Below are 19,089 nucleotides of genomic sequence, written 5' to 3'. Positions count from 1 at the left end.
TGCCCTTAATACACAAGTGAGTTAGCAATTACTTGTGCTGGGCCTGGCAGTGAGCAAGGAAGTCATGCACTTGCCTGAAATGGAAAGGAGCATCTGTCCCATCAACTGTAAGTGAACAGCATGATAGCACTCTAGTTTGGCTTGTCTGACCTTTGAAGTTCTCAGTTGTACAGTTTGTCTGATCAAAGCTTTCAGGGTTATTTTTGCTATATTTCATGCATATATTTGATTTCAAACAATTAAAAATTTTTGCTCCCTGCTCTGCAGAGTAGGGGGCTTGCTAAAATTCCTCATATGAAAAGTCTCCATTATTCCCTCCTGCTGACAAATTACTGACATCAGGGTTTCTGCCTGATTTGGGTTGGCTGGAGAGAAAGTAGTTTACAACTTACTTTCTAAATACACACCAACACAGTTTTGCCTGATCTCTGACTTCTATCAATTAGGATTTTCTTACACATTATAAATCATAAAGCAGTTTTATGGCTAAAGAGGAGTTATTCATCCCAGACTTGAATGCTATGTCAGAACCCCATTAAAGTCAGCAAGAGTTTTAAATAAGGATCACATTAATCTGTGCTTCTTTCCTTAACTGGCCAAGAACTTTACTTCTGCTTTTCTAAGCACTCGGGACAAAATGGCACCTTGCAACTGGAGACCAGCAATAGCAAGACCAGTGTTTCCCATCCAGCAAGTCCTGAGAGCCATAAAGGAGCAGTGTAGAGGCCCTACCCGTTGTGAAATAGCAACAAGAGGGCAGGAGGGTTTCACATTGCTACGTAGGCTTGGCAATATGCTCATCAGCACTCTGCTAATGAGGAGGTGATGTAGTAGCTGCTTTCCAGTGCTCCCACAGTGCTGCTTGGATCCCCTGCTGAGGCTTTACAGTCTAACAGTCTTCGATACCATGCTGAACTGCGAATTCACAAACTCCTTGTATTTGTGCAAATAACTCTCCTCCAAGTTGTAGGCTGTACCCATATACTCTCCTTCATGTTGGGCTGTAACTTCCCACAGAGGGTTTAAACAGCGCTTCCCGACATGGCAGTGGATGCCAGCGTTAGGAGTAAAAACACTGCAGAGGTCAATAGGTTAGTTTAATAGGAACAGAGACTCCCAAATTTCGCAACTATCTCAAGTAATAACAAGGCAGAAGGTTCATGAGAGGATGGGGGACATGTTTGTCACCAAACTGTATCTAAACACCAGTACTGCCATTCCTAACAAGATACCTGCTTTGAGCTCTGCAAGTATATAACATATTGGGGTTACTCATGCTAACTTTTTGCATGAAGGTGAGTGCTGAACTGAGGGTCTTGAGTTCCTGTATATCTCATAAGGCCTCCCAGGGGCAACTCCACAGCCTATTAACTGTCTGTGGAGCCTGTGTTCCTATTCAGGCACCTGAATTGGGATGCCTAAAGCCAGTCAGCATGAGTACCTCCATCTCCCCATTATGTACTGGCAGCACTTGCAGGTACACCGCAATAATGTGCTCAGGTAGGTCAGGCACGGGCAGCATCCTTTTGTGATAGATAAAGACTCGAGCCTGGCATTCAGAATTAAACACCGATGCTCATCACCAGCCCATCCTGCCAGAGCTGACAGCTACTCCCCTAGCTCTAAAAGCACATAAGAAGGAACCATTTTCTACACAGAGCACAACCAGAAATCCTCAGAGTGGAAAGAGCTCACTTGCAAGCTTCAAAGAATAGCTACAGTTCTGTCTTATGCACTTGTAAGAGTCTATAGCTGTTCAGTTGAACTTCATGTGGGTTTTTTTCCTTCTAGTGAACCAAGTCTGTTCAACACCGTATTTATTTTCAGTAAACAGCTGTTAATTCCTCCATGCAGCACAATCCCCTGCCTCATTCACAAGCACTTAGTGCTTTTTATTACAGGACACTATCACAATACTACCTGGTGGTGGTTCAGAATAAGTTTGCTTTCAATCTGGCCATGGATAAGGTTCCTTTTTCAAGGCCTCCAGAATCAAATCTAGAATAACTTCTGACCAGAATAGTGTAAGCAGTTTCTTGTTTTAATTTTATCTTGCTTTCATTTCAGTAGCAGAATTTTTTTAGGAAAAAAGAGGTTTGAGTTTGGTCTTTCTAGGAACTTTATTCTTATGTAAGAAATAGCTCCGTTACTATAACAATTTGCACAGAAGTTCAAATTTATTACTGCATCTATCTTGAAAACATTATTGAAGGGAGCTTGATTAAGAAAGGTTTATAATTTATTCCATTGTAGGCATCTGATAAAGACCCTTATGAGTGTGTCTAAAGTTTACCTAAAACCACAAACATTGTTTAGTCACACATACACCCCCAATACTTACCATTAAGAAAGTCATCCCATCCCCTGAAACTGGTTACTTTGTTCTTAGGTTACTTAAATATTTAAAAATATGTAGATCAGTTTTCACAAATATCTAAGCATTTCAGTTACAGACTTTTCCACCCCAATTTTTTTTTCTCCTCTACCAAGCTAGAACTACTACCTAAACTTCACTGGAATTCATGAAGATTTGTATTCTTCTAGAACTGTAGGTAGCAGTTTTGCTAGTTGCTAAACTACATTTGCCAAGCTCTACCTAAAACACTTTCTTTATACACTGATGTTGGAAACAGCCAGTTTCTGTGTGACATCTACTTTTACACTGGCACAGCAAGAGTTTATGTGGAACAAATGTAAGCAGTCAGATTCATTACCTTCACCTTCCCAGGGTTTGTTTTTGCAGTACCCTGTGCTGTGAGGCAGCAATGTGCTATCCCCCCCACTATACAGATGGCGAGTTGATATTTATGACTTGCTCAGTGTTGCAGAGGATATTTGAGTTCAACCCAAATACTCCCTGGCCCAGACTTTAAGGTGTGGTGATACTATGTTTTTTTAACCAGGCATTAAAGGATTCAAATCCTTTTACCAGGAGATTGAAAGTCGTAATGTTAAAAAAGCTTCATGCTTCAGATAAATATATTTCAATTATTAGTCACAAGTTGTTCGCTGAAATTCAGGGATATTGGAATTACCTACTAGTCTTCAGAGTAAAATCTAATGCTGGCGTTGTTAGCAGTCACATTAGTGGACTGGGCTGTCTTTTGAGTTCTGAGCTAGAGAGGTATGCATATAAAATAATCCAAAGATAACCATGCACTATTTTAGAGGAGGTGATATAAACTGCACTGCGTACACACACGCACAAAAATAGCTCCCATTGCTGGAGGACCCTGTCTGTAACAAAATACCAGGCTCTTTTGACCAGCCAGTGAAAACATAACATCCTTAGCCTCCTGACCTTACTTTAGAAATAACTTTGAAATATTTTGTTGATCTATAAAAGAACAACATAGCATCTAACACCTATGAGTTACTGATCTCTTCTAAAATTAGGGACCTCTAACCTAGTGGCTAATATAGCACTCAGAAAACTCATTGCCAGGTAGTATCAGAGGCAGCTGCCTAATCTGTGGGGACTGTCACCGGTTTGCCTGCAGTGGATATTAACCACTAATCAATTTACAAAATGACAATAAACAATTATGAAAAAAACAGTAAAAAAATCTATAGATCCCTCTATGAAAAATAAATACCTAAAACCTAGTACTCCTGTGAAAACATAGCACTTGCAACCTGTTGACCCAGTGAGGAAAGCATTTAAAAATTCACATAACTCCCATGTAACATCCCCTTTCCCCAAGGCTGAAATTCCAGGCTGGTAACCCTGGAGGAGGTACCTTTTAACTAGGGCAAATCAGCTTTCCCTCTTGAAATACTACGTGACATCTGTCATGCCATCTGATGACCCGCAAGTAATTTAAAGAAATTAATGTCTATACCTTTGAGTTTCTTTCCTCATTACCAAAAAATCCACTGCCCTTCTCCATCTCTACTGTTTTCAGTTATGAAATTAAGACTACTCACCTGCAAAAACTATTCCCTATGTGTAAAGCCACAAATACTCTGCACGTAATTGGACTCTGGAAATTTGTAGGGGATGGAAATAGCAGCCAGTACTATATTAACTCGACTAAAACTTGAATGATCTCCTATGGGTACTGTGAAAACCTTCCTGAATTTATAGTGCCTTAGAAATGGCAGTGGGTACAGGAAAGAGTACCCTGTACAAAACAGGTTCATAATGGAGCCTATGTCTTGAAGTGGAAAGCTGTCATTTTAAATCATCTGGAAATTGAATTAGCACATACTGCTGGAGATTAGCTGTCATTTATAAAGATACTATCAGGGCTTGAAATGCAAGGAAATGCAAGATATCACTTGTCTTCCTTCAAATTAGCTCAAAAACTGTAGAAAGAAGGGAGACATTTCCAATAAAAAAGGTACCTTTTGCTAAGAGCAGAGAATTCAGATATGCACTGAGCTTGCCAGACTTAATTTAGTTTTCTTTCTAAAGAGCAAATTGCGGTTCGCCTCAACAAAAATAAAAAACTGCACCTCAGGATCATTAGCTACTTTATGATAAACAGGGGGTGGGTTTTTTGATCATCAGTTTGCACAAGCTTGCTTTGTTCCTGAAGTTAGGTCTCATTGTTTATCCTTTACACAACCCTAAGAAATAGAGGTGCTATATCAGGTGGGCCTTGTCTCTTTTTGGAAGAGACTTCGACTGCCTCTCAATTACTGCATCAAGCTTAAAACTCCCCAAAGTTAAAACTCTGTGTGGCTGTATGTCACTTGTGGGGTGGATGCAGGTTATTGCTCTGTCACAGACTCACTGTGCCCTCACACTCCCATTTCCATGTTCTCTGTGCAGGCTTTTATGCCTGTACCAGTACTCCTGGCCCATATTTCAGCCTCATGTGAATTACTACAAAGGCTAACTCACAAGGTTGCAGCAGCTTTAACTTAGCATTAGATAACTGAGCAGGAGAGAACAAGGAAACTCCCTGGTTTAAACTAAACACCTTCCCTTGGTCCCCAAGCCTGCATTATGCCAGCCAAGAGACATGCATAGAGACCACACTCCTCAGGACAGGAGCCATCTTTGGGACTTCTTCATGGTAAAGATTTAAGCACTATGCTATTAAACAGAGAGAAGAAGAATGCCAACGGCAGGCACGATATGGTTCAGCCAATACTGTACTACCTGCTCTTAAAGATGAACAACACTCCAGGTATTCAGTTTTACAACCAGAAAATGACAGCCTCCATATCCCATTATCCTCCTGAAATCTGATACCAATTTATAGCCCAAGGCAAAAAAAGTTAACCTCAAGATTTACAGATCCTAACACAACACTGCTCTGAACTTGGTAAGGGTCCCTAGAGCCTGATACTTTCATACAGCTAATAATTTAATAAAAGCTGCCTACAACTACCTATTTTTTGCCTCCAGAAGCAGATGGAGAAACCAATGGCTTCTGTAACTTTTTTCCCCTTTCTTCTGTCTTTTGGATAACAGCCATTTGGCAGAACAGAGATGAGGGATGGGATTTTCTCCAGGATCATGACCCGGAGCTGATCAAAGAAGAGAAACGGGAAGAAGTGGAGGAAGAGATCAGAGTGCAGGTGTGCTTACAATAGTAGGAGGACACTAATAATGTGCATTGCCTGTGTATATTTCTCTACAGCTGTAAGAACTGGCCCTGGCATAGACCTTACCTCCTTCCAGACTCCCTACTATCTGTTCTTTGCTTTAACGCTTGTTTAGCTGAACGTTTGTCTGAAGTGTGGTGGCAGAACAGAAGACTTAGAAAAATTCAGCTGTGTTTGTCTGATTAGGTTGATGAATTGATGCAAGAGAAACTGGAGAATCTCAAACTGGCTGTGGATGGAGAGAAGAGTGACAAACAGAAAAAAAGAAGAAAAGGTGAAAAGGTAAGAGCAGCAAGTTGGGAGAATTCAGCGTAAATCTCCCTTTCTGCCCAGATACCACGGTATTCAGTGCAAACCCTAGTCTCACAGATACCAGTATCAAAATGTCCACCCTAAACATTGACTGAATCTCAAGTCAGAAACATTTAAAAATTTATTCACCTGTGGCTTTTTTCAGGGCCTTTTCCTTTAGCTGTTATTATTCCTTGAACTTTATAAATACTGCTTAGGACATGTTGAACTATTCCAGAGATAAATCATTAGAGGATAGGTCAGATTTTCAAAAGGGATACACACCCTCTTGAAATCCTCTGGTCCAGTCAAACAGGAAAATCCAAGCAATCCTTCTCTTTAAGGTGACAGCTTCAGATTAATACAGTTTTCCAAGATGGATCTGGGTGCCAGTAAGTTTTCCAGCTGCAGGCTGTTCTCCTAAATGAGGACTGGTTTCAAAACTGTACACCAAAAAAATTAACTTTGAATGTTCTGGTGTAACCTTTCATTTATCTGTAACAGCACATATATCACATAAAGCCAGGTACACATTGTTTAATTGTGTTACTACTTATTATTGAAGGGGTTGGGAACTTGCAATTAATCCAAGTTTATTTAAGCATATAAAATAAGTTAAAGACATACATTATTTTTAATGTGTGTTACCCACTGAAACACAGCACGTGTCACATTCACATCTAGTTTCACAGTATTACCATATGCAGAATTCCACAGTTTGTGGTTCCCCAAATCCCTCACCCAAGCATCTAAACTATAGATCATGTCAGTGCAAAATAACTCAAAGCTTACAAACCCTACTGTTCAATCAGGAGATCCACTTAAAATCCTCAGGGCAAATAGCCAACCCTAATCTCATGTTGTATTTTATTTCTATAATCCATTTAGCATGCAAATGCTTGCTGTTGCAGTACTTCTACTCAAGTTATCTTTAAAAATGCTCTTTCACCTGACAAACGTACAGGGACAATTTAATAATGCAAGACTGGAGCGACTCTGAAATCCGACACCAATTGGATTGTTAAATCTGTTTCAAAAATAGGGTGGCTTAAGATATACAGACAAAATATTGCACCAATCTTCCCAAAGTTGCCGTGGGCAGATGCATTCGGGTCAGCTGGTCAAAACTCTGCTTCAAAATGTCACATTGGAATTACAAAGCTTTATCCTGGGGTGGGGTTTTCCTCCTTCAATATAGCGTTGGAATGGTTTTGGGTGGAGGGAGGTTATTTAACTTTTGTTTTCCCAAGTTGTGCCAGTAGCCTGAGAGAATGAGGGAGGGGAGAAGAGAGGAAAGAAGTACTAATTAAATAATACAAGTTCCCTACAGATTTTCTCTGAAGAAAAACGGTTCTATTTTACGGGTGGGGAATGGAAGGAGGTATCCAGTTTTAGCCAAAACACATCTTCCTTGTGCAGAACTATTTGAAATGTCCAATTGGCATTGGCAAAGGCCTTTTCTAATTAGCGTTTGCATAAATATCTCAGTCCATAAACCAACACAGTGTGCACATATCTGTGCAGACATACTTCAGGTGTGCTTTATGAAAATCTGGCCTATATAACAAAACTAATAGGAGCTGGCAAGTGTTGGGAGCAGCTTATTCATTTGTTATTCAGCAAAAAGCCTCCAGTACTTCAAGGCATGTATTACCACATCCTAGGTCCCATATGTCTCCCCCCCAACTATGCAATGTGAAATAACAGCAGGCTTGGATTCTCATCGTAGCCATGAATACATCTGGAGCACAATGTAAAACTTTTTTTTTCACCCAAAAGGGATATTCTGCAAAGAAAAGCATTCTTAGAAGGATTCAACATTCTTCAGAGAAGTCAAACCTTTGTCTGCACTCTGTCAGTGGGGAATGGGTAGCAAGCGTAATTTTTTTAAGTTGAACTCTTAAAAATGGAATTTTCTGCCTAGGGGCAGTTACCCCAAATTCACAATGCCACATTTGGCCTCCTGTCTGTTGTAAGGAGGGATTTCTTCTACATTCTTCATAGGTAGACACCCCAGTAGAACTAGGGCTTTTTTCATTGTCAGGGAATAGTCATTACCCAGGGGTGTTCAGGATAGATGTCCTCTGCCTTTTCAAGCACACCTTAGGATAAGTAGTTTACAACTTTTAAAAATTCTGTCAAATCCATATTAAAAAAAAACAAACAAACCTGTCTTACCCACAAGAGGTAATTTGAGTTTGAAATTCTGTTTGGAAGCCCCTTTTGTGGGTGATTCAGCAAGGACATTTTAGAATTGCACTCTAAAGGAAAAGCAGAAACTCCCTCCCAGTCAGTGTTTCAGATGTCTCAAATCTTAAATAAACAAAATTTAACAGCTCCAGGCATATCAGTAGGCCACTCCTTTATTTCCATGCAGTCTGCTTTCTAGGCTGAACTTTATCACTGACTCCCAAACCTTCAAATACCACTTAATGCTAAAAGGTGACACTTAACCCTACCAAGAATTGCTCTTATTGCCCCTGAAGATAAAAAGCTCTTTTGCCACCTTTGTGGAAGAATCATCTTGGGTGGAAAGGCAGATTGCTCTTCTCAGTACAAATAGGTCTTCAGACCAGTAGACTGGTCTGGAAATACCTAAACTAATTAGGTTGCACCTCCCTGGCAGTGTTCAAGGCCAGGTTGGACGGGGCTTTGAGCAACCTGATCTAGTGGAAGGTGTCCCTGCTCATGGCAGGGGATTGGAACTAGATGGTGTTTAAGGTCCCTTCCAACCCAAATCTTTTTCTGATAATATGCAGCAAGCCACACTGCTGTCGTGTGAGGCACAGATCCTGTGCCTCTATCCATGTTGGAAGCATCTCACACCACAGACTGTCCCACTATTATTTGTCCTTATGGTCCAGCATTGATGGGGTATAGAGCACAAGTGTCCTCATTAAGAGGCCCACTGTGCTGGATTCCAATTGTTTCAGATAGCTCTTAATCTGACTGTCACAGGAGAGGGGATGAGGATACAACAGAAACAAAGGAATGTGGTTCAGCTCTGCTGCAAATTACATTTTTCTTCGCTGTGTACAGTGGCAGCTTGTCATCCGCCCAGCCATGGATCAGCAAGCTGGTACTGTAAGAACCTGTGTAAAAACAGGCTGAGGAAAGATTTGAAGGGAGATTACCTCCTAGTGAGGGATATGGCATTGATGTCTAGGAAAGCTGGCAAAGAGATGTCAGAAGGTCTAAGTCCCCACACAGCCTAGAGAAGCCTTTTATAAAGCACCTGAAGTGGAGGAGACAGGACTATCATTTACCAAAGTAGTTGATTTCTAAAAAGTTGGTGGCATCCTCGTGCCAGCGCAAACTTTTCAGTGAAGTGTTGTTGTTCTGAGTACACCCCTTTCTGCTCTCAGCCCAAGCTTCTGATTTGGGTGGCTCAACACAACCCACCAGCTTCACAAGTACTTCTTCTAGATGGATGCCATGTACCCAACCATGGTATGCAGAGGGCTTACAGCCAAGTGTCTTTCTGTTAGGAATCTGCAGCCAAGTAAACCAGCACAGACCTAACTTCTTTAAACTGGCTTCCACCCAACATAAGAGCTGACAGATCTGCTCTCTGCATTTAGTGACCTGGAAGTTACATTTGAGTGCTTATCAGAGTGCTTGTTATCAAGCCCATTGTACTGCTTTTCCTGCTCTGCTCCCCCAAGGATTTGTTTCCGATCCCACTGCAGGTAAAGCAACCACACACCCACACATAGACAAAGACATGGCCAGAATTCAGAAAAAACAGAAAGAGGGGACATGGGAACCTGAGTGTGTAAAAGTTGCTTCTGAAATAGGCCTTGCTAGCATCTCAGTGTGGCTTTGGATATCCCCTTTCTGATGCATCCAGACAGAAACAAAGAAAACCACAAGAGGTTAACTATAGCAATAGCTATGACAAAAATATTGACATCAGTCTGGAGACTTGATAAGAGAAGAGCCATAGTGAATAAGCCCAGAAGACAGGCTGGGCCAGAACTGAGGAAAGGGTGGGTTTGAGGACAGTGATTAACAACCCGTGTTGGATTTTCTGTAGCTGATGGAGATTAGCACTCAGAGCTCTCAGCCAGCTGTGGGGGCTGGAACCTCTTTGGATGCTATAGCTAAATCCAACAGGGATTACAGATCAGAGCCCCTCATTTAGCAAGAGCTTAATTATCAGTGGGAACATCTTTGTCTAAGGACTTTTTTAGTGCAAGTATCAGAGACTACTCTCTGTATCTTGGCATTGCCAGAAAAAGATTTCTCAACCCAGAGCAGATACACACACAATGCAAATCTGCACTTACTCAGCCTCCCATCCAGGCATCACCCATGATCCAAGGAATCCACTCACTCACTTCACAGACTGCTGCCTATACGCTGTCATTTCCCTTAAATCACAGGAGTGCTTTCCTCTCGTTACTTTTCCACATAGTTGGTGGTAGTAGCTGCAAACAACCGATAGCAGCAGGACTTGTGTGATCACAGCCAAAGGGTGACACAGATCCTGCAGTTCCAATGTGGAACAATTCTCTCAATGAGACATTTTGGCTACCCTCTACCTTCTGGTGCCAGAGACGCTCTACTCTGGAATCTGGACTGAAATTAGCTCTGCGTTTTCTCGTAGCAACCTCTGCGCTACTCAAAACATTTTCATGTGCCCACACAGTAAGACAAGATACCACACTGAGCACGGAAGGCAGTCTTCTGTCATCTGCCAGCTAATAGCTAATGCAGTTCACTACATGTGACTTATCAAAGCAGAAAATAACCGAGTAAACGGATGGCTACACAGAAGCTAGACTGACATTTCAGAGATAGAAACAAGGAGATTTCTGTTATAAATGATGAGCATGTTCACATTCATTAAACATTATCATTTTCTAAATATAAGCAGTTCCCAATAAGACATTTTGGAGGAAAGCCATTGTCTACAATTCATATTTCCCCTTATCGCATCTCAGTGTTTGCCAAATTTCCCATAAATGCTGATGTTAATTAGGAAAACACATTTTTCCCCTGCATAGTTCATTTTTGTTTTGCTCTGGAGTTACTTTATTGGTGAAGCTGCCTTGAGGACAATACCAGTTGGCCAATAAATTCAACATATGCTTAGTGTCTTTACATAGGTAGAAATGAGCTTTTCTCCCCAGTCAGACCTCATGATATGTAATTTCTAGCTTGTTGGAAGAAAGGTTAAAGAGACAAAGCTGGAGGAACAGCAGAAATAAACCGCTGACAGTCTCAGTATTTCCTCAGTTGTTAAAACAGCATGACATATGCTTTGTTCTTCCCATTCCTTTCCTTTAAAACAAAACCCCACTGGCACATTCTAACAAGTATTTGCTGCTAAGCTTATTTATGTAAAGAAACCTGAGGTGTAGTTCTGCAGATACAGAGTTATTTGCATTATTCTAATCCAAAACATAAAAACATCACCTTTTCCCAGTTAGCTTACCCATATAGTTCTGGGTTTAATTTACATTTTCATCTAGATGATCTTTGTGTATTGTAAACACTAACAGGTGATTGAACCATAGGTTATTTACATTGCGACTGTCCTTGAAAACTTACAGTTGATATATTTCTGGACACTACTGATCCATTCTAGAAAAAAAAAAGCCACCACAGCATTTTCCAGATAATTGGACAGGATTTTTTAACTGAACAACATAGCCTCTAGAGCTCTGCAGAAGTATTCGCTATTAAAAAAAAAAAATAATAAAGTAAACGACTGTATTCCCAGGAAAGTGAATGTAAACTTTTGGAAAGAATAAGCTGTCTTGATCAACTAAGCATTTAAGCACATGCTTAAATTTAAGCCGTTGAAGAAATCCCACGGTGCACAAATGTCATGGTGTAAATAGTTCCACTGAAGTCATTCTAAAGTGCTTTGCAGAACTTAAGTATGGACACCAGTGGTGGGCACTAACATGGATTAATGATGCCCTCTCCACTACTAATTATCCCTAATCATATTTATGGCTTGTGAGCAGTTAATTAATGGAGGCGCTTGACATCACTGATTCACATCTTTCTTATTTATGTTTTCCATGGGTTTTTTGCAGTGTGTAAAGAAACTAGTCACACAAGTCAAAGCCCTCCCATAGTGAAAGTGTGGTGAAAATATCAAGAGAAGAGCAGGTCGTGTTTTTCTGACCTCTTCAAGCTTCTTCCCTGAGGTATTAGGAAAGAGAAGGCAGAAGGATATTTAATGGTTAGGATACTAGCCAGAGACTCGGGAGGGTTGGTTTTGGGTCCTGGTCCAGCTGTAAGCACCCTGTGTGACCCTCAAGGAAGCTGCCTATATATTTTACCCCAACGTGAAAAAAAAAAAGCTTGAACAGTCTCTGGAGCAGTTACTTGGACCCCACACCCTTTTCCTTCCTGTTTCCCTCTTGGGTAAGGGCCATACCCACTCAACTACAGAGTCATGCTCCAAAAAGGAAGGAGAGAAGAGTTTTCTCTCTGAGCAAATGACCCTGGTAATCTTTTGTATACAGCCTACACTGGAAGAAGCAGGACTGATGGCTTGGAAGTACGGTGCTCTTGGGGAGGTGGCAGCTGCAGATCAGGTGTACAGGCTCCCTCAACAGCTGTATTCTAGGAGAAAGCAGCAGCCACCAGGTTACTTCATGCAGAGCCCGGTTCAAGGGTACCTGCCACAGGCTCTGCATGAGACTCGTAGGCTGGACATAGCTCTTCAGCCCAGGGGTGCTCCACCTCTCCTGTGCCTTGGTGAGGCACTTGAGAACATCTGTGCTTTTATAAACAGGGACATGACTTCCTTCCCTCAGAGCATTCAAGAATATGATTTTTCCCTTTGGGTTCCTTCAGTAACAAAGGCCACATTCAAACACTGAAACATTTGCTGTTCTGGCCCTCACTTTGCTTCAGTACATTCAAATATATATATCTGTACTAAGGTCACTAATTCCTGCCTGGTTTTGTGGTCCTCAGAAAAAAAAGACGGTCATGAGGAAAAAGATACCTGAGATGGAGGAAGATCTAACTCCTGACAGGTAAAGAGAGAACTTGTTTACCTGAGATTCAGACAATGAGACTGCATCCTCTTTGCATTAGATATGCTATCAACCCTTTTAGGTTTTATTTACACAAGGAGCATCTCAACACTGCTACGCCTACCAGCATCAAGAGCCCTACAATACATAAAACCTCTTTACTAACAGCTATAAAATCCATTCAAAGCCTAGATAATTAAGAAAGTATTTTATAAACTTAGAGCAGATACACTTTAGCTAAAACCTTTTTTGCATTCCCAGTGAATGCTACAACCTTCCCACTGCCCCTGCCTGGCCAACAGCTTCGCAGCACCACAAATAACAGGACAACAAAACACTGCTTTAATGCTACACAGCACAGACCTTGTTTTTCACCATCTTCAAGAACAGATACAAATTAAGATCCCCATTCTGCAACGACACGCCATTAGGGCCAGTCTCTACTAACTTCAGTCAGGTGAATTCCAGTTGCAAAGCTAAGCACATGTAACATTTAGGCAGGATATTGGACATGTTTGCCTCCTTCCCATCCTCTCTGCAGGTGCAGAAGCACCTGGCTGTTTTGTTGACTGTCAGATTTTTCCACCCCAGCTGAAGCCTGATAAGGAAGGCTGCAGACAGGCCCCTGTACTCTATAAATCACCCTTCACATCTGAGGTATAATGTACATGTCATAAGTCAGCCTTATTTATCAATAAAAGTTCTGGCAGACCTGGCAATTTCTTGTGTACCTTTGCTCTTTGAAGCACCCTTATTTTATTTGGAGGATTTGAGAGGATTTCTTCTTTTGACATTACATTTTCAGTGGGCTCGTGATGCATTCACTGATAATCCAGCCATTTTTCACCCGTACACACAACACAGACACCTACACAGAGATATCACTGCTAGGACTTGCTGACCCAGCAGCAGTGCAGGGCAGGAGCAGACCCAGTTCCCAAGAGAGCAGGGCTGGAGAACAGCTTGAAGACAAACACACTCAATCACTGCAGGAGAAAGCACACAGGATTCACCCCACAAATCCATTTGTATAAGACATGCATAGCAAGACCTGGACTAGATCATTTGGGTACTAGCACTACACAATCAGTCAATGATGTCTTTACCTGCTTTAAAATAAAAAACCTCTCCAAGCAAATATTTAAAATAAATGCGTCACAGATTATGACAGAGCATGACCTCTCTTGCAAGAACAGTGCCAAGGTCTGTGCTTTTAAAATTACTCTTGCACATACATTCTTCTTTATATATAAACTTAGTACAACATACAGCCATTTAAGAACACAAGCTTTTTAGAGGCTGGTTTTTCATCAGAATTTATGTCGCATTTTGGCTCCATGCTTTGCTCTTCCCTGCTGAGCAGGAAAAGAGGAAGCATTTCAGAAATAACCACGAGCAGAAGCTCAGGTTCATCTCTGTTTTGGTATGGTGGAGGAGGCACAGGGGGCTTTAGTCGACAAAGACCGATCACAGCACACTTACTTGGAGGAGACTCAGGGCATGCATCATTAAGCTTGCACAGTAAAAATAATAAGACAGGAAAAGTAGAAGTCGTGCTCCCAACAGAACTGTCAGGTTGGTCCCATTCTACCTTCTGCTTGTTTTATGACACATACTCAATACAAAAATCACCGAGAATGAAAGCAAGAGTCAGAGTGGCAAAATCAACATTGTTGAAGGTGCATTAAATTTTGTATTTGCTTATTACCACTGCTATATTAATTGTGCCACTAACACTGCATAAACATAAAACTTCCCAGCTGAAATGGAAAAAGGCTGCAGACCTCAAATTGTATATGTAGTTTTATTAGCCAGCTGAGAGTTGCTGTTAAATATTTTTATTGTAGCCGTACCAGAATGTCCAATTAAGATAGGTGACAAAGATGAAAAGCGACAAAGACAAACAATGCTCAGATATTGAAGGAAGAGGATGTGAAAAGTGCACAAACAGTGGAAGACCTAAAAAGGTTCAAATCAGTATCGTTTTGACTAACAGTACAACAAGGCTTTCCAACAGGCTTATTCATTTTATATCATCCTTGAGGCAGTATCAATCTGTAGAACCTAGTGCCAAAAATGCATTGAAATGAATACTTAGATAGAACTCTGAGAGTGTGGAGAACTTCCATACCAACAGAAAACCAGATACAAATGGAAGTCTATTAAGTTCTCAGTTACTGGGAGCTATTTTCAGACACTAAGAGAGAAAGAAACCACTCCACTGGAAAAGTTCTGCTGGTTTCCACTGTATGTTTTCCCCCAGTCCCCCCTTGGCCAGCACTACCCTAACACTGCAGTAGGTAAACCACTGGTTGCTCTGATCAAGTCATTCCCAGTATGTTCTTGATGAGATGAGGCTGTCTATTGCAAACAGAATAAATTCCAAGAAGAATTAATGCATTACTACTAATTGGAGAGCTAAATGAATAGGTATAGTAGTGTTAGGGTTGCTATTATTGTATAATTTAAAAATAATTTCCCAGTAATTGGTATTAATGAATGAGTCTATTACACAAGTCATAACTGATCTTGCATCACCTGGAAATGGGTAATGGAATCGGTGTGAGAGGGAGCCATGCAGTGTGTGAGGTAGTAAAAGAGATTCCTCACCATAACGCAGAAAACAGTATTTATTGATTTCATATTGATGGCACTAATCATCTTTACCTCTGAGCTACAAAACACATTTATAAAGCTAGGAAACATAAATAACTCTCAAGATAGTTCAGTTATTGAAGGACTGAGCTTTTACTTACAGTGCCCTAGAATTTCTGAGTGATGTCTCTTGTCCGTAGGACCATCGATTCTCTGTACAGGGAACTAGCAGAAGAAGGATTACTAATAAAAGCCAAGACCGTGAATCTCTCCGATTATGTTGGTAAAGTACACATTTTACAGCTAATATGGCGTTTAATCTAACCAAACCTCCAGCCATGCAGTGTTCACTGACCCCTATTTCCAGTCAAGAGTGAGTTCAAGAGTAATTACGCTTTCAGGACTTTCAAACTTGAATATCTAAAGCCATGTATGCAAATCAAGTCTCTTTCTGCAGAGTGCTTAGTACCTTTCACTTCTGCTGCTGAAACCAGGACCTGTTTGCAAAGCTGGTGCTTCGCTCCAGGCACCAGCACCTGGAAGCCTTGAATGTTTTTGGATGTCACACGCCACTCTGAGGTGGAACCAGGACATCCTTTAAGGGGCAATGGACAGACATTGGCAAGACAGTGCAAGTCTATCAGACTAGGGGTCATAATCCATGCAGAATATTTCCCAGAGAACAGCAAAAATCATACCTTCAGCATTTGTTCATTCAGCAGAGGAGACTCGCCCCCTTACCTCCACTTCCCTGACTGCCCATGAACTTTGAGCAGTGCTTTGAGGCATATCTGGCCTTTGATTTGAGTAAGATGTGTCTCTACCTAGTTCTGCATTTCATAGTCCTGTTGTCCAGTTTCTGTTACCTGCAGCTGCAGTCAGACATGCTTGCCTATGCTCTACACAGACCAAATGAAAAAAAAAAAAAAGCCATATGCAGGCTGCACAGGGTTCTGACACCATCTCCAAAAGCATTTGGTGATATACAGTAAAATCACAGAAACCTTAGCAGCAAAAAACTCAAGATTCAGTTGTTTCGAAGGCCACCGTTATTTGAATTTGCAGACATCCAGAAGCCACAGTGCCACTGTCTGTTAGCAGAGTATGTGTCTGGGCCAGAAAAGCTAGATTGTTGTACAACACCTCTAAACGCCATGTCTATGCAAACTCTTAGAAGCACCAATTATTGCCTTCAGAGTCTTTGCCCACTCTGTTGAAGGCTGAATTAACAAGTAATTCCATCCATTTTATGCTCATTAAGGATCATAAAGTAAAGTAATGGAAGATTTTCATTATTCCTTCATTCACCCAACCAATACCTTCAAGGTTGCTTTTGTCCAAACATTTCTTACCACAGATGCTTTTAAAGCACATCTTAGCCAGGAGATAATAATTAACAGCTGGTAACATCAAACTCTGAAACAGGCTCAGATGGCTTTGGGCCATCTTCCCTTGACCCTGAGGTTTGAAGCCTTGGCTCCTCTGCAGCATAGAGCAACACAAGGACTGCTCCAAGTTACATTAGGAATATTCACTTCCCAGCAGCAGAAGATACTGGGCATAGAAGTGCAGAGCCCAGCAACATTCACCTGGCTGCCTACACTCGTGCCAGGTCCCTCCCATGTCCCAGCACAAATGCTGACCCATGCAGACAGCAAGGAGGTGGCCCAGACTGTCAAAGCCAGCTGTTCCCCACTCAAACTCAGTCATGCTTCTGAGTTGCCAGAACGAGATACAGAAGGTATTTAAAGTTAGCCTAGGATCTGGATCTAGCTTTTTTTTAAAAAAAAAATCCAAAAAACCCCTCCCTCTAAGGGTCCAAGGACACAGTAAAAGCCTGCGGAGAAAGAAGTCCTCATCTGCTCATCTCTTACAGGGCTGAAGCATAAGGAAGGTCACCTACTCCCAGTTCCTGGGAAAAGGACAAAGAGTGGAATTGTGCTACACAGCAAGTAAAGGCACTGAAAATGTCCCCTCTCTATGACAAACCGACATCACTGAACTAATTTTCTTGGTGACCTTATCTAAATTAGTCAGAGAATATCCACTGTGATTTATGTTCAGTTGCAATTAAACCCTTTGATGCCTTCTAATTAAATCTGTGAAGATTAATTCCTATCCAGTTCTTTTGATTTCTCCTTAAATAAAAGATAAAACCTGAAATGAATTTTATTCTTCAGAGGGGATGGGGCAGTTGCACCAGGGCTTCTCTGCCTTTTTGCCCCCAAATTACAACTCCACTTTCTCTCTTAACCATTGCTAATTTACCTCTGCTCCAGAGAGCTCTAGTGCTCTCCCTTTTTATCTCCAATAAAACATAATATACTATTATTTTTCAATAATATTCACCATAATTACATGTAATTTATGCTAAAAATAATAATTGACTGCATCGTTACAACTAGTTTTCCTGATTGCGGCCCATCCTCTGGATCTTTGTTCTCTAGCATGTCTTGTATATGGACTTTGACAGGGCAAGCAACGTGATTATGGCTCTGTAACAAGAGCTGAGGCAAGATTAGATTGTTTCAGTTCATGTCAGTGACTTTTAGTTTTCTTGGATTGTTTTGTGGAGGTTTTTCTGAACCAAAAATGTGAACTGCAAAAAAGCAAAAAGCCCCACCAAATTAGGTGACACGCTTAAATGTCTAACATAGTGAGAAGCCGAGATGTGATGCAGCCAGAGGAAAGCTTGTTAAAAATCTCTTTTCCCCCTTTTTGAAATCCTTTTGATAGAGCGTGGTTCACTGGGATTCCAGCCCTGCAAAATCCCAAATCTGGAAATCCTTTGCCAGCAGTGTGATTTATGGTGCTACTAATGATTCTTCTCCACAAAGTTTCTTTAAAAGGTTACTCGAGACTGACTGCCTTCCACAGTCTGGAAGGGAAAGTCCACAGTGTGTTTAACTTCATTTTCCTTTGCAGTTCACCTTTCAAATTTCTCAGGGCCACATTCCACAACAATATTGCCCCGTTTGAGTCCCTGTCCCCTGACAGTACTGCGTTGGCTGAGAGCACGTTATATTGGTATTCTATGGTAGTTTTTCATTACTTGAGTTATGCATTTTATAACAATGCACTGTCACATTTATTAAGCCCATGCTTCCTCCCTACAGGCGAGTACAGCTATCTGGGGACCACACTTCGTCAGGCAGATACAGAGCCAATGCCCTCTCTTGCAGATGTCAGACAGCTAATAGCGCTCTATGGAATATTGCCATTAGGTAAGAGCGCAGCAAAAATTACTAGAGGGCAGAATACAATGGCTTTGCTTCCTGTCAGTAACATGCATTTTTACTGGCTTTGACAGGGCTTGATTAATCGTAATCTAAAGCATTTTGCAGTATAATTGTTTTTCAATTAAGCCTTCTGAGTGAAGACCATATCATTTTAATAGTGCATAAAGGAGCTTGCACATGCTATTGTCAAGTATTGCGTTTCCATACCATCTCTGTTTGCATGTTAACAGTTTGCGAATGGCAGCACATAAAAGGAAATCACTTGGGAAAGATAATAGCTAAAACAAGCTCCAGTGATCAAAATTAATCAAGTTAAGGGAAGGGCTAAGGTTGCAATTTACCTTTTACAAGCTGGCTAATGTTACTCAGCACTAAACAATGCAATCGTTTAAGGAATTAGT

General features: G+C 41.1%; 1 protein-coding gene across 4 annotated transcripts in view; it reads left to right on the top strand.

Annotated features, from left to right (window-relative positions):
* DRC11 (dynein regulatory complex subunit 11) overlaps positions 1-19,089 on the top strand; it is a 111,779-nt gene that overhangs the window by 67,354 nt on the left and 25,336 nt on the right. For 3 of the 4 annotated variants that reach the window (XM_074872518.1, XM_074872515.1, XM_074872516.1), the window contains 5 exons: positions 5,426-5,532; positions 5,746-5,841; positions 12,793-12,854; positions 15,650-15,732; positions 18,566-18,673. In XM_074872518.1, the coding sequence (XP_074728619.1) occupies positions 5,426-5,532; positions 5,746-5,841; positions 12,793-12,854; positions 15,650-15,732; positions 18,566-18,673 (456 nt within the window). The remainder of the gene's footprint in view (positions 1-5,425; positions 5,533-5,745; positions 5,842-12,792; positions 12,855-15,649; positions 15,733-18,565; positions 18,674-19,089) is intronic. The other variant, XM_074872517.1, reaches the window with a different exon arrangement.

Source organism: Strix uralensis, chromosome 6, assembly GCF_047716275.1.
Source record: "Strix uralensis isolate ZFMK-TIS-50842 chromosome 6, bStrUra1, whole genome shotgun sequence".
NCBI lineage: Eukaryota > Metazoa > Chordata > Aves > Strigiformes > Strigidae > Strix > Strix uralensis.
The sequence above is the reverse complement of the archived record's forward strand: the minus strand, read 5'-3'. Positions and strand labels throughout refer to the sequence as shown.